The following is a 23,857-nucleotide window of genomic DNA, read 5'->3' as shown; positions in this document are numbered from 1 at the left end:
CTTCTTAATTACCTAAATTTAATAATTCCTGGTTAGTTGAATATCGATAAGCGTAGTGGTTTCCGATGTAACTGCGCTAGGGAAACGCGACTGGTACCTTCAATGTTGGGTACCGCTAGTATCAGCTATTAGTGTGTACAATACCTTGTTATCTGACGCGACTTTGGAATTATCGATAAAGCCTAAATTTGGAATATTATTGGATCATTTACCACCTAAACACACAGTAAGGTAGTAGCTGCATACCCAGGTTAGGTACATACTACTAGTAATAACCTTAACATTTTAACTTCGTCAGGTACATATCATTACCCATCTATACGTACGTATTCTTGGAATACTGAACATCAGATTGTATTCTCCATTCTCCATCCTAAATCCATACAAACAACAACCATCCAACCCACATCTCATGATATCGCTCCTATCAGGCGTTCCCAATGTCGCCGCCCCGTGACCATGTCCTCAAGAGTCTCCAATTATCCAGAGAGGCGCACAAACGGTACCAGCGATAATGATAGCAACCCGCGACCCCGCGCCGCCGCTGGTGCTGCTGGTGCCAGTGGACAGTCTTCTTCAAGAAGTTCCCAGCAAGATCAGCGATCTACTCGCTCTCCACAAGGTTCTTTTACCAATCCTGCTCACAAACGCACTGCATCAGGGAATCCCCGACCGGCTAGCAAGAACATCGAAGAGCGAAGGACTGAGCGCATGACTATCACCACGAAAGAGAAGTTAATGTCGCGTACTCGAAGTGCTGAGAGACGGTCCAAGGATGCGCCCCCTCCAGAAAAGTGGCGGCCGAAAGAACCCCCTAAACGTCGCCAGTCCGAAACTAAGCCCAAGGAAACGACGAAACCTGACGCGCCGCCTGGTATGTATATGCCACACTTCACTCCTACCTACTTACCTACCTACCTACATAGCAGCAACTAGTACCTGCCGAGTTTTAACTGACATGGCATAACTACTTATAGCAGTATGGGATCCAATAGTTAATTTAACACCTCACACGTCTGCACCTCTCGCGATTCGTGTAACGATACCTCCTTCGGCGTCGACAGCACCACCCAACCTCCAGCCCCAGCCCCTTCACGAGCTATCCCTTGAAGCCCAGGAGGCGGCCATAATTGAGGATTTATTATTTGTTTTTATGGGATATGAGGGCCAGTATATTCGATATGCCTACTCGTATGACCCCAATGAGGAAAGGGACCGGCTGGCCGGTCCTGAATTCAAGATACTTCCAGGACTCGACCCTAGTCTACAGGACCTAACCGTGTCCATGCTAAAGATGGCTACGCACTACTCAGCTCTCGAAACCTTTGTTGATGTACAAAGCAGGGAAGAATTCGGTGCCGTTAACCATGCTCTATGTGCCGCCATCAGAAAGCTTTTGCATGATTATCTAGTCATGGTCGCTCAACTTGAGACTCAGTTCTTGACAAATGATACCTTCACTTTACATCTCCTCAATGTCCATACACTTCCCACGAGTCAGATGATGTTCCAGCTTTATTCCTTGGCTCACGAATTTCTGAAGAGAAATGCCCTTTTGGACGACGAGAGCGAGGAGGACTCGGATCCCGATGATATCGACAACATCCTAGAGAACCTGAAACGCGGTGGAGACCTTGTTCCAGGAAATATGACAGGGAAAAAGGTCTGCAAGGGCGGCGTGGTCATAGGACTAATCAGTAAAAGATTGGAAGACATGTCAGGGGATCCTGCTGCCAGATCGCTGCTAACATCTCTACTACGGGATGCGAGCCGGCCATACATGGCAATGCTGAATGAATGGTTGCACCATGGCGAAATTAGGGACCCCCATTCCGAATTTCTTATCAAGGAGCAGAAAAGTATCAAGCGAGATAGGTTGGAACAAGACTACACCGACGACTATTGGGAAAGGAGATATACCATTCGAGAACACGGCATACCTCCACAGTTACAGGGCGTCAAAGACAAGGTTCTACTCGCAGGAAAATATCTCAACGTTGTGCGGGAATGTGGAGGAGTTGATGTTAGCAAGGTCGCCCAAGACGTTCCCAAATCCTTTGATGATCTACGATTCCTCGACAACGTCAACAACGCCTACGCTCACGCAAACGAGTCGCTTATGAAGTTGCTTTTGACCACCCATGCTCTTCCCGCAAGGCTACGATCCTTGAAGCATTACTTTTTCCTGGATCCATCCGACTATTTTACCTATTTTATGGAACTCGGTGCGTCGGAATTGCGAAAACCAGTGAAGTCTGTTAATATCGTCAAGCTGCAGTCGCTACTCGATCTCGTGCTACGCCAACCAGGGAGTATTGTATCGATGGACCCCTTTAAAGAGGACGTTCATGTTGAGATGAACGAAGTCAGTCTCATCAAGATGTTGCAGCGCGTCGTCAATATCACGGGTATTGAGCCAGGAGAGGCGCTACAACCCCTTAACAATCAACCCATCGAGAACGATAAGAATGCCGTCGGGTTTACGTCGTTGCAACTCGATTACAATGTACCATTTCCTGTGTCCTTAGTGATCAGCCGAAAAACAGTGTGGCGATACCAAGCATTATTTCGATATCTTCTATCACTAAGATATCTCGAGTCACAACTATCGACTACATGGCAAACCCACAACACCGGTGTTGTCTGGTGTCACAAGTCATCGGTAAGGCGTCTTGAGATCTGGAAGAGGCGCGTGTGGACTCTAAGGGCTAGGATGATCGTCTTCGTCCAACAGCTACTCTATTTCTGCACTTTGGAGGTCATCGAGCCCAACTGGCAATCTTTAATGTCAAGACTTAAAGCCAAGGACGGAAGTTTGGATGGGTCAGGGAAGCCTGACCGAACCGTGGACGAGTTGATGCAGGATCATGTGGATTTCCTAGACACCTGTCTGAAAGGTTGCATGCTAACCAATGGCAAGCTCATTCGCGTAAGTGGTCCCTAACTTGTCTGCAACTGGAGTATGAATACTTACATGTCATATATCAGATCCACTCAAAATTAATGCAGACTTGTACTGTCTTTGCTGCTCACATGAACTGGCTGTCCCGCGAGCTCGAGAAATCTGACCCGGATTTGATCGGCCCCATCAAACCACCCAACATGACCGATAAGGAATGGAAAAGGTTCCAGACCATGAAATCTCAAAAGTCCCATGCCGATAATGGGGCAAATAGTACCCTTCAAGATGAGGAGACGCGGATTACCAACTTGTTTGAAATCATTAGGAATTGGGAGAAGAACTTTAGTCGGCATCTGCAAATCCTCCTGGATGCATTGAACCACTACGCAGCAACCGAGACCGTGGTTCTTCTGAGTTTGTGCGCGAGACTGGCGACTGCTAATCAGGGTACTGAGTTTGCGGGTCCTCGTAACACCGAGGAAGAATTCGCTCCTTAGTAGGGATCCCCGAATCAGTCAGTTATGGGAATAATAATTCATGGCATGTGTCGACTTAAGCAGGGTGTTGTTGTTGTTTTTTCCGACTGAGGCTTAAGGCTTTTTGAGGTTTTAAAGCTTAGGTGTATGAAAGGCGTTTTTAGGTGATGAGATGACAAAAACAAACTGTTGGCATAGGGCAAAGAGAGAGAGAGAGAGGCACAGCCGTCAGTTACAGTTACGCAGTGCAAAGAGATACCTTGAAGAAATTACGAATACTTTCTAGAATTACGAGTTCCAATATGTTCTTCTGTCCGGTTTGGAAGTCCATGCGTTTGCGTTTTTGGGGACCTCTTCTTGCTTAATGTTGTATTGATGTATCACCCTCCTCCACTTCATAGCTATGTGATTAGTGTAGGCAGATCTCGAGAGAGAGTTCTAGACCGTGTAGCTAAGGCAATGACGGAATGATCATCGTTGTCAACGCACTCACCGCTTCGGAGTCTACTCCGTTCTACGTAGTAAAGCAGAGCAAACCTTACATAATGTTTAATGTCTTATGAATTGCTTTTTTAGTCACGCAGGGCAATAGATAAGGTAGCAAGTAATCAGCAGTACTGTACTTCTGCGGGGAGGGAGACAAGGAGGGGAAGAGTTTGGATGCGCAAACGCTAGAATTCTTTCTCTCGTGTCTCTGGATGAGTGAAGATGGTGTTTTTCTTTTTTTTTTTTCGTCGAAATCGTACAGAGTGTTCGTGTACACGTGATACATACATCGTACCTACTCAAGGTTAGGTAGGTTGGTAAGGTAGGTCAAGTATATCTCGTCGTATCTGAATCCAAGTACACCGGCGCTCGCTCGTATTGCTCCCCATTCGCAAAGGAGATCTTGTTTAGTTCTCCCGGTAGCTAAGTTAACTCTCTCTCTCTCTCTTTCTCCTTCCTTTTTGAGTAGGATATTCATTCATTCATTCATTCGTCGGCTAGCTCTCCAGTACCTCCTTCACAATCCTGACCAGCACCGCCTTATCGTAGTCCTTGCCGTCGAGCGGGCCCCCGGGGGCCATGAGCACCTTCAGGAGGGCGGGCATGCGCGGCTTCTTCTCTGCCCCCCCTTCCTCGACGACGGCCAGGTCCACGACGGCGCGCAGCTCCGCCTCGGAGACCTTCGCGACGCCGCTCGACGCGATGTACTCGTCGTACACGGCCCTCTGCGCCTCCTCCTTGTCGACGAGGTCCTGGCGCGCGGCGGCGGCGAACTCGGCCGAGGCGTCGGAGGCGGCGCGCGAGGATTTCTTCAGCAGCCCGACGAGCTGCGCGTCTGTGGTGATGGGCTCGGAGCTCTTGGCGGCGCTTTGCGTCAGGGCGAGGATCGTGCGGATCGCGGTTAGGCGGGGGGCGTCCTTTGCGCGCACTGCAAGGGGGGCGTGGGTTAATTAATTAATGTAGGGGTGGGGGTGGCCAAGAGAAGAACAAGGGCGAACGTACTGGCTGTCTTGAGGTCGGCCCGGAGTTTCTGGAGCAGCGGCGGCACTGGCGGGGCGGCCTCGACTTCGGCGGTGGAGTAGGGGCGCGGGTTGTTACATCGTAGGAGGCGAGGCGCTGCTACTGCTGCTCTTGCTGCTCCGAGGTGGTGCGCTCGTTGGGATAGGCGCGCCGCGATGCGGAAGGAAGGTCGTAAGGCCGCCATGGTGTTTCTCGAACGTGACGAAATCAGGGGAGGGGGGGAGGGGGGGGGAAGGCTGGTGTGTCAGTTGATTTTTAATTTAAGCGACTATCATAGATATGCTGGTATGTTACAATGCGTAGGCGGCACGGGCAAACCGGGGTAGATCTCGGGATGTTTAAAGTGGTTTTTTGAGCTTTGAAGGTTTGGAAGGGTATGAGTTCCAAGTTGTGGTCCCAAATTATTAAATTATCACGATCGGCGTAAGGTGTGCTGAGGTTTAGGGACATCTCCCATTGGTCAATTCAGCCCGTTCAACCCATTTTAATTTTTTTTAACTTCTTATTTGTTTGCGTTATAGGGGAGAGCCTTTTTATAGTGATATTTCAATTGGAAAATATTATACTACATTGGAATATCGAACTAAAAGGCTTCAGCATTCATCATTCATTTCACATGTTAAATATCTAATAATATCTAATATAAAATATTCTTGGAACTACTAACTTGAACTTGTCTTTAATCAAGCTCTTATCACTTACAATAATAGCCTAGATCAACTCAGGCAGACCTGGTTGCTGGGATATTGCACCCGTCTTGTTTTACTCCATGTCTCCCATACCTATAATGGGCAGGCTGCTATGATCGACGGTCGGGTTTAATCCGACGTGTTTAGGTACAACATGGATATACCAAACCCTTTCATCACGGTTTTCAAAATAAAGTGCATGTATTATATACATACATCATACTAGATAGCAAAGGGATCTGGTAAATGTCACCTGACAGGTAATTGCAGCGAGATGGTCTATCGCGACGCAAGGGTCGGGATGGGCATCTACATCCGCGGTAGGGTCTAGGGGTCCACTGCCCACTACCGTACAGCGAGCAGCCCAACGGTTTCCCACTTGGCGTCCGCTTCGTTACACAGGTCACGTATATTTAGTAGGGTACTATTACCTGAATAGGTTGGTAATCAACATTGAGATAATCAAATCACATTGAGCCTTCGCACTAGGTTAGAGAAAAAGGGACTTCGGAATGGGGGTAACACAGAAAGGTTCCCCAATGCGGTCCCAATGCCTAATCGAGCCCCAAGCACGACGAGCTTTTTCCCGCGACTGGCCCGGCTAGGGTCTTATAATAATAATCATACTTCGTACACGCAAAGTTACACACACCTTCGTGTAGCTATCTTTCGCAGTCTCTTGCCACATCGTCGTTGTAACCTTGTGGACAACAGTCGAGGTTGTCTTGCCCCCCCTTCGATATAATATTTGGTAGGGTAGCCTGACCTCTTTCCCTCCCCGGAGTTCTTGAACACGCCGGCATTTATGAAGTAGGTTTTACAAGCAGGACAAACAAGGCCGGGGGTGGCCCACAGGATAGCTGGTCCGCCCACGACTAGGTATGTAAGTAGTAAGTACCTAGCTTAGGGTCTAGGTAGATAGTGAGTAACATTGAAGTTGGCAGGAGTTGGGACAGCATTATTGAAGCGATCATGCAGGATGCGATCAAAGGGGGAGGGTGTCCGTTGACAGCGGCTCTAGCTAGCCGCCCGTACATACATATACTTACATGACCTAACGGGGCATGTCTTTCAAAGTTGACCAGTCAAGATTAGCGACCTACGTGTTAGATATGTATAACCAAATTACGGGTAACGGTGACATTTTTATTTTATTTTATAGAATTACATGTATGGAATTACATTAATGTTGCACATGTGTTCATATTATCACATTGAACGCCAATACCTATACATATAGGCATGTATATATACTCCTACGTATGTAGGCACCTCAATATCCTAGAACATTGAAGCATATACTTACCTATGTAGTACATGTATGTAGATGGGAACATTGGGAAGATTGACCAAGAGCAGTGCTAAGGGAATGAAGATGGGGGTTGGGCACGGAAGGTACTGTACCTGATGGGTATCTACTACCTAGTATTATTCCTTGATTGGGTTGACACGCCCGTGACACGACCCGACAAGTTGGAACCGACACTCTGGTAAGAAGGAGCAAGGGAGATCCCATGATTTGCTACTTTCCTTTTGGCCTGCAAACCTTAAGCTGACCTCTTTTGTCCTTGCCCTTTCCCTTGCCCTTTCCCTTGCCCTTTCCCTTGCCTACCCTTTCCTTCCCAACCTTCTTCCACCCACAAAATCCTCCCCTTCCTCTTTCCCTCTTTCCTCTTTCCTATTTCTTGTTCCCTGTTTCCCGTTTCCTCTTGTTCCTCTCTTTAACCTTCTTCACCTTCCATCATTATCTCCCCTCTTCCCACTACCACTGCCATCCAGGGATTACAAGCATCACATATACCCATACTCGCAAGTCTTCTAGATACCATTCAACAACAAACCCCAAATAAACATTGAGCCCCCTGGATACTTGTATGCCAATATCAACTCTATAAATGCAGCCATGCCGTTATATGTGGATCGCTCGACGGAAAAGTGCAAAAAGAAGCTTGTCCTGGCCGAAATTGTATGTAGACAACATCATTCCAACGTCACCGGAACGCCCCACAACCATCTCTGTACAACAATTCCCTGCCCCTTCCTCTGACCTAGCCATGTTCTATCCCTTTCCCTTTTCCTCTCTTTTACCTTGAATTCTCGAATGATCAAGCGACACGATGCCGGTCCTCGGCTGGTGTGGCCCGTCCTTATCCCATGCTACCAAGTCAAAAAAGGATCCACTTCCGCGAGAATCCAATACCACAGTCGCCCGATGACCTCAGCGCCTCGGTTTCCTGCCGGCGCATACATATCTTGAATAGTTACTCGTCAGAACCTCATATTGCCATACTTTCGCCAGGGGCTTAGAACGGGACGACTTACATTCGGAAATACGGCTGCCGTTTTACAATAATACTTATCAGCGTTATCCACATTCCGCTATGGCTATTCGAGCTTTAAGGGAAGTATTGGGTTCTCACCTTGAGTGCTGGACTACTAGCCTCTGCTCTAGCTTGCGCTACTAGGACGTGAAATTCTGTGATTGTCATGCTGCTAAAAGTCAACATTGCCAAGTCTAGTACGAAATTGGATATGCTTGAAGCGTTCGCGTCTTACGTACCCAAGTAACTCTGTGAACGGATACAAGGCCAATGACCCAAGCATTAACCGAACGTTTTCTTGATTGGCAACGCCAATATCAAAATCTCTCTGGACTGTGCTGCGGTGTCAGGTTCAAAACCCACCAGAAGATTCAGTACACATACCATCAGACCATCCGCACATCGGAAGGGGAATCACTAGGAGAATAGCAAAAGTCAGCGTATACACCTCGAAAAAAATTAGGGGCAAAAGTCATGATTCAGGGGGGGCCGCCCAGAAAATGTGCCAACCGAACAGGCAGGCCATGCCCCTGTGACCGACGATATTAAGGGGTATAAATCCCAAAAACGTACTTCGCTCCTCGACATCAGCAAAACCAGCATGCCTCATCCAATGTCCAAGACGCCGCGGTGCCTCGGGGTTTTTGAATTGCGACATTGCTCGAAGGTATTTATCTGACCATTGACGAAGTGCGTGACCTATTTCCGAACATTAATGAGCACGGTCGCCTCTAGACCCAAGATGCATCCCTTACTGTCTGTCAGTGTACCATTGTCGGACTGGGCGTTGAAATCGATTTCCACCATCTGGCACCATCCACCCACGCGCAGGCATCGGAGGATATCGCGCATGTAGCTATGCCATCGGGTGCGGTCGATGCCTCCTGCTACTAGTCGGCTATTGACAAGGTCGAAGTGACTCGAATTGAACTGAAGCCTGGAAGGTGACAAGTTGAGATATGTGCTCTTATAATCGGGTATTCGACTCTTACGGCATATTGAGGTTGTCGACGTTAAGGTAGAGGTTGTCAACGCTCTCCTCGGGGTTATAATGATGGGGGCTCACGTCGATTCCAATGACCTACAGGGTTTCTTGTTAGCTAAGGACGGTTAAACTACAAAAGGATTCCATTCGCGAGCATCAAGCTCACCGAATCTATCATTCTACTATCAATTCGCCTTAGTTGGATCGGGAACTAATGCCAGCCAAAGGTGAAGATGGACGACATCCTAATACCACAGACCAGCTGTACCACAGCACAGGAGCTAGGTTTTATCGAGGGTTTAGGACTCGAGGCTGTAAGGGGCTCCTGTCCGAGAGCCTACTTCAAGGTACTAGGATATCACGAAGAAGAACCAACCCAAGGAATTTTGCTGTACATGCCTCGCACCTAGGATTCTCCCATGCCACCTGGAAAGCCCACAAGCCAGTTCCAAATCCGCAGTCTAGTACCCGTCTCAGTGATCCCATGGGTGGGAACACAGATCTTCCGTCGAAAACCATGGACAGAACATCATGCTGCAAACGTAAACGAATTGTCTCATCCTAAGAGAGGCGTATCGCTATCAGTTTCGAGACCGGCCAAAAAGGAAAAAGAAACCAGAAAAAGGGAACAAAAAAGGAAACGAGGAAAAAGCAAAGATTTGGGGATCTTTATAAGCGGTTACAGACATCGTCGACTGGTACAAAATAGATTTTCCGATCTATGGCACAACGCTGATATGCCCTGTTGTGGTGGGTGAGGGTTTCGCGTATTTCATCGGTGAGCTCTTCGGTGTCGGCGTGTCTAACAAAGCGTCAGCATACAGAAGGCATCTGATGATGTTAAGGGTATATCTACCCAGCCATCTTATGATAAGAAAATTGCAACAATGAAAACCAAGAAAAGTATCTGGCTAAGGTTACCAAGCATAGCTAGCTCGCCATGAAGTCAAAGGAACGTGTGGCATAGACGGACAACTATAGCCTTCCGAAAGACGGCTTTTAACCAGTCCGGTCTCCTCAGGCTGGATTTTCGACGCCATCTACGCCCACCTCCCTCTTGATGAGGAGAGCCGTCTGATCTCCTCTTCCATAGGTACATGGGACCGTTAGTGGGAAGTGGTATATTGCAAGAATAATAAAACTGCTTAGGCGTGTGTGGAGCCATGGCCCGGTCCAAACAACCACATTGGTCACACGTCTGAAGCTTGCACCCCACGAGCTGCTGTTCGCCGATCCTGGGTACTACGGTTACTCCCTACGTACCTATGCATCAGACCTTCCTGATCAAACACGCTCACTTATAGACCACAGTGGCATAAGAGCAGGCATCTCTGGTTCCTAGGCCTGTTCCTCTCTATTCCTCTGTCACCCAATGCACCCGCACTAGCTCCCGTCTCTGCTCTTGCATTATCCATCAGAATGGAAGAAACATTGCTGCCCAAGACTACCTCTTGCTTGTCATGCTTGGCATATATTCAGCCCAATTCTGGATGCTGCAGAAGGTTCACATTGCATTGAATGACATATACCGCAGAGAAGGTCTTATATCTGGCTAGGTGGGATTAAACAGCCACGTATGAGAGTTGGCGTACTCTGGTTACCAGGTATCTAAAGTTGCTAACAGTTTATCATACTGTGCCTAGCATTGCTTTCAGCAGTATCCGATCAGTTGATGTGGCCACGACCAAGGGTTTACGACTCTGGACGTGGCAGCCGCGTTCAGCGCGAAGAACCTCATATGACCTAGGGAATTCGACGGCAGCAATATGAGACGAGACGATAAAGAATCAGACAAACTTATATTAGCTAGGGGGTTAAATTTGGTCTAACCCTTTTTTCTTCCTTTTTTTATTTATCCTTTTTCTTTTTATTATTATTATTATCTAGCTTCGGTATTTTTTTTCTTCAAAAAAAGAATTCGGTAGAATCCGGCAGGGTGGTTGTCAGGAAGTCTAGAAGCCTAGCTGATAGAATGGTTGTGGTTTTACAATTGTGTGCCCCTATATGGGGTACATCCGGATTTACTACCATATAACCAGGTATTTCTAACGATTGGAGGTTTTTGTTGCCTCTCGGGGGGTTAAACCCTTCTTTATTGTTACCTACATGTTTCGAAAGGAGAATCCCTGGCAAGCTACTAACGGACGGAATATGAAGGTCTTGGTAAGCATGGTGGACGCAGCTTGACCTAAAAAGTATGTATTACTTGCCGAGGACATTAATCTGTTACGGGCTGTGGATGTGGTCAGTCACAGACGTATCTCACGTACCAAGCGGGCCACCATACGACAGGGATGGAGACCTCGTATGGCTGTCAGTTTACAGTAACTTGTTCGCAAAGCAGCAAGGTGGGATTATTTGCGTCCATCTAGTATTAGTGTATATGCACGGGAAGAACAGGCTCGCCTGCGTCCTGGGAACGACAAGATTTTGGGGTGACGATCGTGGTGCTTGTTATTACTGACAACTCCTAATGTGCGACTACTCAGACAGCGGACAGACAGATTACGACATGCCTTTTTTTAGTATGACCTCCTCACACCGCTACTGTGGTCTGAGGGAAGCTAATGCTTTTAATAACTCAGCTAAGAATCAGCAATGGTGCCTCATCCTCAAATGGCCGCTCTCCCTGTTTTGAAAACGGCCTGGGTAGGGCGGGATAACTGCACATCATCTCTGGAACCGCCATGGGGTGTTTAATATGTCTTGCACCCTCATTGATGGGTTTTCAGGACAGCTATGTACATCAAAACAAGCGGGCCGTCCTAGTGGAGAGAAGGCCTTAGAGGAAGGACGCTAGAAATTGGGGGGTGGTGGCGGCGATCTCCAAATGGCCGGTACAGCGGTACCCATACAATTCCAGATTCACGTCGAGTCCTCCATCAACGGAGCCAAAGAGGGCACTCTTTCTTACATTGGCTAGTGTGTCGAGGGACCCCCCCGGAGCCCTTGCCGAGTACCGTGGCGAGTTTATGTGATGTCGTATACACCTTTACCGATTCATTCATAGACGATACGGTACCATGGAAGCCAAGGTGATAAGGTTGATATCTACCACATTACCAATAGAAAGTCCTTGTCAAGATGAGTGGCATAGGATCATTTGTTGTTCGACGCTAGCCACTGACCCCCCTGGTTTATAGAGAGGATTATGGTCGGGACGCAGGCCCACACACGATTAAAGCCATCGTGGGCCTCATACAGGCCGTACTATCTAGGCACGCAATTTCTTCTGCCGCTGAGATGGCGCCCGTTCCTTTGGACCACACTGTCGTGCTTCACAACGGGCCTCGTAGTCGGTCGCGGTTGAACCCGGCTTTTCCGGCACATCTGTTGAAGAGCTGGATCCGCTTTGTTTATAACGGAAAATCATGATGATGGCGTCCTTATCCATCTCAACATCTCGCAGTCTGGTATGTACGTATCCTTACCATCATAATCGCCATCGTCATCATTGCAATAAACGTGTCTTACTTTAGTGAGGCCATGCATTAGCGTGTACCAGAGTATCGGGTCGGACAGTACAGGCGTGATCGTAACCGGATCTAGTAAAACAGAAAAGAGCGGGAGAAGGGCCAGGTTCAATGACTAACTTTGGGCCAGCCTCACTCTCACGCTGTGCCGCGAGGATTGCCAATAGCGATCCTTGCTTATGATGACCCTGCAAATTTGGTAATCCTCTGAAGCCATAAACGGGATTACATCTTTTGTAAAAGAGAAAAGAAATTGCAGTGGCTTCCACACACCACCTACCTACGCATCAGATTTCCCCTCCTTTAAACACGTGAAAAGTTGAGGTGGGCTGTGGGATGGAGGTATGAATAGGTACAGTGTGCGTATCATCAGCCCCGAGCGACTGGTTCAATATTCCGGAGTACCTTGGCCTACTTTACCAGCGCTAGAAACTGAGGGGTCGGTTGCAAGCAGGGTGCCGAGGGTGCTACCCTGCGGGAGGGTGTACGTTGGAACCTTTTTTGAGGCTGGACTGGCTTGCATCTCACTGTTGGTGCGCCACCCCTTGATTGGCAATAAGACCCCAAGCCAAGACGGTCTTATTCCTTCTTCCTAGGATGCGAGACACCGACTGCCAGGTCTCGCTGTCTTTTCGGGTCGGCAGCAGCATGCAGACGCAAGGCGAAGGTGCCTTACCGCGTACACGGGAACGCCTTGTACATCTTTGCACAGCTCTAAACCAACATTGAAAGTGCCCGCACGCTCGAGCCTCGAGGAGAGGTTAACTGTACCCGGACTCATACCCAGCAGGTTGGTAAGATGATCTCAACAGGCAATTTGCGAATTTCGCGTTAGTCCTGTTGAGGCAGTTCCCCCTATTTGCGGTTGCAATTTTAATATCTTACCCCAAAGCGCCATTTATATCCATATCTACCTAGACCTAGCTGGGCATGTAAGTATTATGTCGGTATGTTACTTCGGCTCATCCCGTCTATTTGGCTACATAGTTTGCTATGTACATACATACATAAATCCCAGAAATCTGGTATTGCCGCCGCCTAGGTGAGAAGGAATGACGTATAGCGGGAGGCCTCTTGCGAGCGACTTGAAATTCAGATTTTGCCGAGAAGCGCGCCATGCTACCTACCTGACCTAGCACATTCGGCTAGCCAGAGGATTGTACAAGCACAACAACGTATGATATAGGCCGCACGTTTGGGTCTTGTCCTGATCCCGCGGGGTAAGCGGTATCGACGTCGACCTCATAATGCGCGAGTTCGATACCGTACCGAGTAAAGAAGGAGAGGTTTGGTGCGTATTGTAGGGTGACAAAACAGCGTAGTAATCCCGGATATGCAGACATGAGCTGTTCTTCTAAGGCCCCCAAAATGCGCGCGCCATGTTCTGATGCATCAAGATTTGTCTTGATCTTTTCCCTCTTTTTTCCCTCTCGCCTCCCTCTTTCATATTCGGACCCCCTTCGTCCCTACGAAACTTTGCATCTCTCTTTCTCGGTGTATCAATGACATGACAGTGGGCCTTGTCAGCAGCAGCAGCAGCAGCACGCTGACGTAGGCGAGGTAGGGGTAAGTGATGTTATACGAAATGAAGATTGAAAGAGGGCAAAGGAAGGAAGGAAAGAAAAAGGACATATGGTAGGTATTATGATGTAGTGTGCGGTATCCTAGATGTGTCGGGCAAGGCAAGACAAGGCAAGGCGATGCAAGGTCGCAGGTTTGGCTTGACGGCGTGTCTTTCGGACAGACCCCCAATCGCGGGCCGTCCGCGGCCTCGGGCTTGGGAAAATCAATGAAGGTGGGCTTTTTTGACGTGGCCCCCCTTTTTTTTTCTTCTGGTCTCTTTCTTCGTCTCTAGACAGGGCTCTTAACTTGGTACTGGGGGGTCGTCATTCCAAAATAAAATAAAGCTATGGATATGCATAGAGATGCGTAAGTGATATGTGACAGGTCACATATCATTTTTTTCTTCTTCTTTTCTTCCTTCCTTCTCGCTAAGGTGACTGACTTACACTACCGCAAATCAAAAACCCTTGGCTTTTCCCGTCCCTTGGAACGTTGATGGCTATCTCCCGTTCTTAACTTAATACTTACGACCTCCGTTACATAGGTAAGTGAGGTAGGTTGGTATATTGAAGATTTTCTTATTATATATCTTTTCTTTTTTTTCTTTGGTCTCGTTTCGTTTTGTTTCGTTTATTCACAGCTTATGGTTACCTTGCCTACTTACTTACCTACCTACCTACCTAAGGCTAGGTTAGACTTATGTGCTTTAGACTATTCGTTTCTTACATAGTAAGCAGGGATTCTGTATACCTCTTGGAAGTTTCGGGGGCTTTTTTTCTTGATTACGTTTAATTAATTGATTATTTATACCACATGTGCACTGCGTAGCTAAGGTAAGGCAAGGTATGTATGTCTTATGTGTGTGTATGAACATACAGTACATACATACCTACTATAAATGTATGTAGGATTTCATGCACATGTGTGGTAAAGGTTTTGTAGCCGCAAGCATACATCCATAGATATCATGCACTACATCGGTACTGATTTACAGCATTGAAACAACGGCACGGGCTAGTTATGTAGGTAGGTAGGTACATGTACCATGCCATGCCATGTAAGAACAAGTTCGAGATCATGTCCGCTCATGCTAACGAACCCATGCCTACATACCGACCTACCTACCTACTTACCTACCTACATAGTACCCATCATCATGCATACTTACGGTATGTAGGTCTATGTAGGTAGGTATACATCTACACCTATATCTACGATACATATAATATATCCATACTATGCTACCTGGGTCAATACACTATACACTATATATAGTAGTATCTTAGGTCTATAGGTATGTATGTACAATACATAGGTAGTATAACATACATACTATGGAGAAGTCCCCTGCCTGCATCATGTAAACTAATAGCGTACCTACAGTACCTACTAGGTATGATACTATAACGTATTGTATTGTACAATACATGATGCATAAAGTATATACCAACTAATACCCATTGGTTTCCGATTACCACATCGGTCTTGAAATATCAGTTCATAACCCGCTTCCTCCAACTATCCAACTAACTATTAGCTATACCTAAACTAAAACATATGTACATCCTCACATCCACATCCACACATTACTACCGTACATCCGCGTCCATTCATTCATTCATTTATTCTTTCTTTCTTTCTTTCATCGATTCATGCCATTGACGATTGAGACCCCATCCATGATGATACATAGGTACTAACTACATACCTACATCGTGAACAAATTTTTTTCTTCCTCTTCTCTTCCTTCCTTCCTCCCTTCCTTTCCCTTCAACACTACCTAGGTACCTAATTAGCTAGTTCCCTAGTTTATTTCGACTTTTCCCTCCTATGTAACTAGGTAGGTAGGTAGGTAGGTTACGTGCTTTCCACAATTCTCGGCTTCGGTATCGAGTGATGGTATGTAGGTAGATAGATAGATAGATAACCTACCTACTTATACACTATGTACTTACATATCTAACTAGGTTAGTTAAGTAGGTTAGGTAGGTAGGTATTACCGATCTATAAACCACCTACCTACCTACCTACCTACCTACCTGCCTAACTTACGCATACTCCCTCCTTGTCTCTTATGTACAATACATGCCACGCCTAATGCCAAAGCTTGGTATATAACCAACTAACTAACTAACCAACCAACTAGGCAGCGAATGATAGTTATAACACAGAGTAACCTAAGCTAAGCTAAGCTAGGTAGATATCTACATAGGTACGCTAGATAGGTACAGTGAGTGTATAGGCGAGCCAATGAGCAACCTATGTAATTATGTAAGCAGGTAGACACACCTATGTAGGTAAGGTAGGTAGGTTAGGTGGGCAAGAAAGCCTACATACATGTACCTACCTACCTACCTATATATCTACAAAGATCCTCCACATGAAAACCTCATCCACATCTGCCAGATCGTTCTTGCTACCTATCCCTATGAATAACAATATCTACCTGGTTTATTAAAACATGGATGTGACTGCTGGATAGGTAGGTAGGTAGGTAGGTACCTAGGTGGTTTATTGAAAGTGCCTATCACACAATATCGCAACCCCAGATTCTAGGATCCTAACCTACTTAACCCCCCTCTGGTACTAGGAACCCAGAATCCAAATTCTACGTAGAACTACACAGGTATGTAGTTGCGATATACCTATGTTGCTATCACGCAAGTGAGTTTAGCGGGCACGTAAGTTGGTAGGTAGGTAGGTAGGCAGGCAAGTAGGTAACCTTAAGTGAGTGTACGTGCGTAGCATAGATTCATACCTAGATTCCAGGTCACACAATGCCATGTTTTTGCTACCCAGCAAGTAGGTAAGTTGTATGTATCGTAATTATTATGACTGTCTTTTTCTTTCTGTGTTGTACACTTCAATGGTAACCGGTCCTAGTGTTCCTTCTACCCTTAGGCTATGCAATTCAATGTTCCAAAAAGCAAACAAGCGGACCAAAAAAAAACTCAAAAAACCAGGTCGTCTTTCTATTAACTTCGTAGCGTACGCGATCATTATTCTGCTCAAGGTAGGTAGGTACCTAATAAGGCGCCGGGAGGAGCCGAGTATAGGTATGCATGTTGAGCAGCGCAGGCGTCGTACATTCGTGAGAGGATTTCTCTCCTCACAGGCCTCGTTCTTATTCGTTATCCTAGGCCTTTAGCACCAAGTGAACACGGGATTTCTAGCCTTGACGGTCTCTAGCCGCTCCACAATTACCTTCCGTCTATTCCCGTCCATCGTCTCCGCCGCCGCGTAACCTAGGTCCCCCTCCATGTCATCCTCCTCATCGTCGTAGCCATTGCCATATAACTTGGCGGCGATCGAGTTGTTATTTCGTGAGTTGGTCACACCCGTCGCGAACGAGTACCTGCGCTCCTTATGTGGTGCATACATACTGATCTGGGATCGCGCCGGACCCTGGTAGCTCGACCTCGGGCCACGAGACCCTTTTGGACGTGAAGCGTTGGGCGACTCCGTTGCCGACAGGACATCGAAGGGATTTTGAGCTACGCCATTGGGCGTGTAGTCTGCAGAAGCCGGTTCGGTCCGATCTGGTGACTGCTCGTGGGAGCTAGCTAGTTCGAAGCGTCCAGGATTCGGTAAGGGACTAGAAAAGCCAAGGAGATCATCCACGCGTTGGGCAGGTGCTGAGGACGAGTTGGCCGCACCGATATCCATCTCCTCCTCGATGGCGCTGTGGACCTCTTGCTCCGCCTTGCGGCGCATCTCAGACGATGTGACGCGCATGGGTACGGCCACGGGCACCTCTACCAGATCATCCCATACACATACCCTGGCACGCCTTGTAAGCTCTAACGGACCATGATCTGGGGTTTTAAGCGTCTCAACCACGTTCCAAGCTTGACCCTTCATTACCGCCATTTGACGGGAGAACATCTTCTCTTGGAAATCGGGGTCAATCTGGAATACCTTCCGTAGCTCCAGAGAAGTTTGGCTCCACCACTGAGTAGATGTGAGGAGTGGGAGGAAGTGATCCCGGGTTTTCTGGGAGAATGGTCGTCCGATGAGATCAACGGGTAGAAATAACCAACCAAACGGAAAGCTGTCAGCAGTTAGCGTCACTTTCCACAGAGTAGCGTTCCCAGGTAAGGATGGAAATACCTTCGCCACGCATCTGGATGCTTCCATGGCCATGACAGAGAATTATCGATTGCTCCGAGCGATATCTTAGGATCGGGGACCTTACTCGTACGAGCCGCGTTCATAGGCTTTTGCGCCTTATAAGGATTAGGACTCCTAGACTTGTTCCTCATTGATATATCTACGGGCCTTGGAGGCTGCTCGTTATCTTCGTCCGGCATGTCCAAATTAAGCTGTGGGGGCTCAGAAGCAATGGAGACTTCTTGAGTTTGCCAGTCAACTTTGACCATCCAGTTGTCAAGACCTCTATCGGTATTCCGCATAATGTAGTCCAATATTACGAGCTTCTCGAGCTGTTCCCGGAATGCCTGTTTTAACGACTCGGTCCACATGAAATTATCCGGCCCAAGAGGCCGTTGTCCCGCGGTAGTTTGTTCATCTTCACTTTCACTATCATCTGCGCGTGTATTCCTAGTGGACGGGCGGCAGCTATCAGCCCATTTCTTCTGTTTGTGCCTGTGAGTGTCGTTTGAACGGAAGCTGGACCAGTACTGGTCAGGCCAAGGATGTTCTCTCAAGAACACATTAGCATCCTTGAACCCCTTGAGAAAAACCTGAAAACTCCCCGGTTTCTCGGGGAGAGGCTTCTTTTTTCTATAAAAGCTCCGGCGATCCCAATAGGGGTAGTGGAATGATTTGGACGACAGGTAAATGACGTCGGTGTAGGGGACGATGTGGGTACGGAGTTGGCGGTCGAGGACGTACGCCGCCGCCTCGCTCACGTACGAGAGATTAGGAATCAAACTGGAGGGGAGTCAGAATCTTTGTCTACCCCATGCACGGCACTTAAGAAAGACACCTGGGAAGGACACTTACCATGCGCGGCCAAAACAGCAGGGGAACAGATTTCGGTGAATCCATTTGTTCCACTTTGGATTTCCTGCTGCATAGGGCTCCTCATCTTTTGGTTTAAACACACCGACTATTTTACCATCGGTATTCCGTGCGAAATAACTCCCCGAGCTCCCTTGGGTAATCATGCTCGGATGCATGCCTTGATCAATAGCAACACGCACGCTCTCCACTATAGCTTCGAATTCATCCCTGGACATGGCAGGTTCAGGTAAAGCGGCAAGAGTCTCGGCGGTGGCGGGTCGTACGCCTTCGGGGGGTTGGAAAACGCTATAATGGATCTCGAGACGTTCCTCCTCACCCGGACTTCCTCTTCCCTTCCCCCTTTTGAACTTGGAAGCAATCTCGTCAGCCCATCGTTCTAAACGGGCGTTGATGGCCTTCAGGTCGACACCGGAATTGCTTCGCATTCGCTTCGGCCGGTATTTAGGCTGCGCAGCGGGCTTAGGGGAAGCCATGCCTGAGTGAGGCCTCGGTTGGGTGTTAGATGCAAAGCGTGGTGCGGATTGAGGTTGAAGGGATGCGAAGCTTTGGGCTAAAACATCTTCGTCGGACTCGTCGCTGAACTGGTCGGCCTGTGCCAGGCGTTCATAGCCCGTGGTAGCTGGCCGACTTCGAGGCATGCTGGCAGTGATAAATATAACGGATGTGATGGATGTAGTGGGTGTGGGGAGGTTCAATGATCTGATTTCGAGGTCATTCCATTCTATGACAAAAAGCTACCATTCAAGAACTATTCTGTACCAAAGATGACAATAAAAACAATAAAACGGAAGTTGTTGATGCTGGTTTGGCCTCGACCCCCCTTGTTCCCTCGTATTATCAACAATTAGCCAATACAGAATAGATTTCCAACGGAGAACATTGGGGCTGGGCTGGTATAGTGCGTATCTCTTTTGTATCTCTTTTGTATCTCCTTGGAAAAAGAGGGACTAGAAGAATAAATAATTGGTTAGTACACAAAACAGAAAGAAGAAGAGATGGGCCCTTTTTTTCCCCTTCTTTTTCTGCTATTTTTTGGTTTTTTTTCTTTTTTCCTTTCTGCTTCTTCTTATTTTCTTGGTGATGTGATGTTTGGGTGAGCCAGTCGTAATTGTAGCTGAAGAAGTTGAAACACGTCACGTAGATGAATGTCACGTCGATGGATGGTTGGATACTATGTACTAACCTTAGTGTAGTTGTAGTTAGTTATGTATTAACTAATTACGTTGTAGAGAGTTGATGTTGCTTGCTTAGGCGACTTACATAAGGTTAAGGGAAATTATGGAACTGATGGAACTCTGGAACGGAGCTACAGATGCAAGTCGTAGAACGTCTCCACTTACGGCCCCATATGCCTGCATCTTGCATCCGTATATCTGCATATCTGTAATTGTAACAGCTTTACCTGCTTCTTGTATATACATATATATGTGTACCTGCATATATACATGAGTTGCAATACGTATTTTATCTCCAGAGTTGATGATTACTTGTAGGTACATAACATTAATTGAAAGATATGAGTCGATGTCGGCAAATACATACCCCAAGTAGTTAACTACTTGTCTACCATTTAACTGGTTAGTTAGGTACTGAGATAGGCACTTGCCTCCAGAGCAGCAGGACTACTGTACCTTTAGAAATTCAATATTCAATAAATAAAATACCAAAGGGAGGGACATCGGATTACACATATCGAAATTCTCATACCTGCCCCCTCTACCCCTTTCGAAAGAACCTCGGACCCAACACCGTGCCTTTTACCTTACCTTGGCTTACCTTGGCTACCGTTGGTCTAGAGCTCTTTGAAGTAAGCCTCAAGAATACCATCGACCCCGCCTGTCGGACTCTTCCGCTACAATTCCGTCACCTTAACCACGTATAGCTGATGCCGTTGCACGGGTTACGTAGTTAGACAGATTCATAAACTTGTTGGTATAGCCAATTCATCAATGGGAAGACGGCAACAAATATATCAATATACATATCAATATACAGCTTGTTGTATCAATATATTATTACGACATACCTAACTTGAGTACCTCACACCTACGGTCCGGTACTGCACGGAATCACCTCCTCGAATCATTTAAGCTGAAGTCGGGCGGATCATCACTTCATTGCTACCAATGAACCTCCCATCACGCGATCCCCTACATAATCCCAATTCGCCTGCGTTGCAATAGGCTGAGCTACCCGAGTCATCTGCAGCCCAAGTTGTACTTGCCTACATACTACTCTATTATACTTATGCTCGCACACACACACACACACACACATACACACACATACATATCGAACCATCTAAGACGAGCATCCAACATACATAGTCTGAGCTGGGACATTTTCCCTTTTCAATAAAGGGAGGAGACAGAGGTTCCAACTGCTGTGTCCACTCCACCACAACAAATAAGCTTCCCACTGAGGTTACCAGCCTACCAGGTAAGTATCTTAGCAGCTACATACCATACTAGCTGCCTAGCACTCTCAAGACTCTCAATACCTCAACACAAAGTTTACGTCAATTGCACTAGCTCGTTGGCCAATCGTATTTGATCCATTGGTCTAGAGATGCACCAATCCAAGACGCTTCTGATTCAAAGATCCCAGGAGTGAACGTCGATCCCAACCCTGCTATTTGGTTCTTGTAACTTAGGCGGATAAGTCTCGTTGATCTCTTGTCCTGTTTCCACCTTGGGGGTATCCTCGCGTGCCGATGTGAACCAGCTTAATTCCAAGATTATCTCTTATTAACACTATTTATTCCCAATTCCTCATTGCCCATCCACTGCCTGCCCTCTCCCTCCCCTTATTCCCAAGAATCCAACATACGACTATACTAGACCGTGTTTGATTTAACGGTGACAAGCCTGTTGTTGTAATCTTTCTGCTGATCCCCCAACCCACTTCACAGCCCACATCATTATTCCAGACACGCCTCGATCAGCTATCAGCTATATCTGATCCAAGACTTGCCTCTCTCCATTCCTCTCCATTCTGGAAAACCGGCACAACTGGGTGATTGACCTTAAGCGAAGCACAGTGTACACAGCCACCCAAGACAGTTGACGTCGGATTCGAAATGGCCACACAAGCAGCAGAGAACGAAAGCTTCATCGACATCACCATCACGACCTTTTCGTCACCTGAGCCCGAGAGCCAACGTGGAAGAAAGCGAGGACGTAGCCCACCAGGAGGAGCTTTGGCAGTTACCGCGACTCGAATCCCGTCGGCAGAATCTGCCACTTTTCGTGGACGATGTCGACATCGCTCGACATCGAGGATTGATACCTCTCGAGCCACATCGCGACTCAGGGGCGGATCCTTGTCTCCCACCCGCAGAAGAGTTATTCGTGTTGTTCAGCTAAACCGCCATCGAAGTCAATCGCCTTCTAGATCTCGTTCGCCAAACGGACAAGAGTCATCAAAGCGAAGGCGGCAAAGGACGCAAAGTCGAAGCCGGAACCACGAAGGTGATTCAACAAAAAGCTTGGGTGAGCCCATTATAACTTCATTTCTCCGCCACGAGATAGTGATCAGGAACGACGGTCCTTCTCAAAATTCGAAACAGGATGGCTGATGAGGTTCGACTCTTCTGAGCGATTAGGTGACTCAGACCCAACGATGTCTTCGTCGGGGATAGACGTGACACAAGGGGAATGGGATGACATGGTGTTAGATTACGAGTGTTGACTAAACTTGTACAACGAGGCAAGGCATCAGCACGCAGCTGACTCACAGCGATAATGTTAAGACTAAAGATGAGATGAAATGATATCGGCGTTTGTTTTCAAGGATAGGTACAAAAAGATAAGGGAAGGGCAGGGCAGGGCAAAGCAGGGATTGGGAAATATTCATAACTTGCCTGATATTTTGAGTCAGTTGTTTGTTGGAAGCATATCCAATATCTTGTCCGAAGCGAACGAGACGGAAAATCAAGGCAATAGGGACCATTTCTGGAGTTATGTTATAAGTCATGTATACCTATTTACCTTGGTAGGCTGTCATGTTATGTATGGACAGTCATGTGCATGATATTGCCTTGGTTACTATTACTACAGCATATGTAGGTAATACAAGGTAGGATTTTGGTGAATGCCATCAAGTCAAGACCTTTAAAAAGCCGGTGGAGAAGAGTAGATAGGTAGGGTATTGTAGGGTATTGTACCTACCTAGTACAGAACAGTACAGACTGTACAGTAGCACCTGGTAGGCAGGCTGGACTTACTTTAGTTGTGGGCAGGCTGCCAAGACCACCCCACGGAGTCTTGCGCAGCCCAACAATGCTTGCATCTGCATCAGCTTAACTGGGTCCCTCAGATCTGCGGGGCACGTGGCCTTGGGAAGTACAGAAAGTAGAAAAAAGACAAAGGGTTGAAACTTGAAGGTGGCCCTCTCAGCTGGTCAGCAGACCAATCAAACATTTATCGCTATCAGTTCTGATTTGCGATGCATCAGGCAGGCAGTGTCGAGTATGTGCAACATCGAATGCCTACCAACTAGTACAGTTTCCTTTTTTACACTTTGGTTTTTTTTTCTCAAAATTTTCACAGAACATTAGTTATACCTCAAATTCCCTCTACTGCCAACATACTCATACTTGTGTTGACCTTATCTATGTAAATATAACAATTTACTTCCAATAGATATATACTGTTTACACCATGTATAAATGTATTTTGAATTAGAATGTCCGGCGTAAATAATTAATCTGCTTGCAAATGCGTCATCAAGGTATTACATAATTTCGTGCGGCAGTAACAAAGAGGGAGGGTGCATAGTAGCATACAATTTAACATTTAAATTCCAACGTTAATACATGTGTATTAACAGCCGTCAGCCCCTCCATACAGTAGCAACAGTACATGTGGGTAGGGGTCCTAGGGGATAGATTATTGATATCAAGGTACGTCTAGTCAACTTCCTGACTTCGACCTAATGCATCAATCCCGAAAGGTT

The 23,857-nt window shown here is 47.0% G+C and overlaps 4 protein-coding genes across 4 annotated transcripts; 2 read left to right on the top strand and 2 right to left on the bottom strand.

Annotated features, from left to right (window-relative positions):
• The first annotated feature begins 235 nt into the window (after window positions 1-235).
• GGS25DRAFT_337578 (Spc98 family-domain-containing protein) lies at window positions 236-3,968 on the top strand. Its single transcript, XM_049257943.1, has 3 exons — window positions 236-874; window positions 978-2,929; window positions 2,989-3,968. Exons 1-3 carry the CDS (start codon window positions 460-462, stop codon window positions 3,397-3,399), a joined length of 2,778 nt encoding a protein of 925 aa, XP_049115912.1. The 5' UTR covers window positions 236-459; the 3' UTR covers window positions 3,400-3,968.
• Window positions 3,969-3,996: 28 nt separating this feature from the next.
• GGS25DRAFT_496216 (GatB/YqeY domain-containing protein) lies at window positions 3,997-5,351 on the bottom strand. Its single transcript, XM_049261506.1, has 2 exons — window positions 4,867-5,351; window positions 3,997-4,792 (listed from the first exon to the last, which is right to left on the bottom strand). Exons 1-2 carry the CDS (start codon window positions 5,066-5,068, stop codon window positions 4,362-4,364), a joined length of 633 nt encoding a protein of 210 aa, XP_049115911.1. The 5' UTR covers window positions 5,069-5,351; the 3' UTR covers window positions 3,997-4,361.
• An 11,249-nt stretch (window positions 5,352-16,600) lies between these two features.
• GGS25DRAFT_496202 (phosphatidylinositol 3 and 4-kinase-domain-containing protein) lies at window positions 16,601-20,178 on the bottom strand. The gene is made up of 3 exons (XM_049261505.1): window positions 18,881-20,178; window positions 18,026-18,808; window positions 16,601-17,966 (listed from the first exon to the last, which is right to left on the bottom strand). Exons 1-3 carry the CDS (start codon window positions 19,537-19,539, stop codon window positions 17,060-17,062), a joined length of 2,349 nt encoding a protein of 782 aa, XP_049115910.1. The 5' UTR covers window positions 19,540-20,178; the 3' UTR covers window positions 16,601-17,059.
• Window positions 20,179-21,980: 1,802 nt separating this feature from the next.
• GGS25DRAFT_523029 (uncharacterized protein) lies at window positions 21,981-22,478 on the top strand (the record flags this gene model as incomplete). Its single annotated transcript, XM_049264356.1, has 1 exon — window positions 21,981-22,478. One exon carries the CDS (start codon window positions 21,981-21,983, stop codon window positions 22,476-22,478), a length of 498 nt encoding a protein of 165 aa, XP_049115909.1.
• Between the last annotated feature and the right edge of the window lie 1,379 nt (window positions 22,479-23,857).

This window comes from Hypoxylon fragiforme (genome assembly GCF_022984875.1).
Source record: "Hypoxylon fragiforme strain CBS 206.31 chromosome Unknown GGS25scaffold_6, whole genome shotgun sequence".
NCBI lineage: Eukaryota > Fungi > Ascomycota > Sordariomycetes > Xylariales > Hypoxylaceae > Hypoxylon > Hypoxylon fragiforme.
This window is presented reverse-complemented; position numbering and strand designations above follow the sequence as displayed.

Excerpts from the sequence above, each read along its gene's own strand:
- GGS25DRAFT_337578 (XM_049257943.1), top strand. The coding sequence starts at position 460 with ATGTCCTCAAGAGTCTCCAATTATCCAGAGAGGCGCACAAACGGTACC. Across the intron at positions 875-977 it reads GAAACCTGACGCGCCGCCTG|CAGTATGGGATCCAATAGTT; the intron begins GTATGTATATGC and ends AACTACTTATAG. Across the intron at positions 2,930-2,988 it reads CCAATGGCAAGCTCATTCGC|ATCCACTCAAAATTAATGCA; the intron begins GTAAGTGGTCCC and ends GTCATATATCAG.
- GGS25DRAFT_496216 (XM_049261506.1), bottom strand. The coding sequence starts at position 5,068 with ATGGCGGCCTTACGACCTTCCTTCCGCATCGCGGCGCGCCTATCCCAA. Across the intron at positions 4,793-4,866 it reads GGCCGACCTCAAGACAGCCA|TGCGCGCAAAGGACGCCCCC; the intron begins GTACGTTCGCCC and ends CCCCCCTTGCAG.
- GGS25DRAFT_496202 (XM_049261505.1), bottom strand. The coding sequence starts at position 19,539 with ATGCCTCGAAGTCGGCCAGCTACCACGGGCTATGAACGCCTGGCACAG. Across the intron at positions 18,809-18,880 it reads TGCTGTTTTGGCCGCGCATG|TTTGATTCCTAATCTCTCGT; the intron begins GTAAGTGTCCTT and ends ACTCCCCTCCAG. Across the intron at positions 17,967-18,025 it reads CATCCAGATGCGTGGCGAAG|CTTTCCGTTTGGTTGGTTAT; the intron begins GTATTTCCATCC and ends AACTGCTGACAG.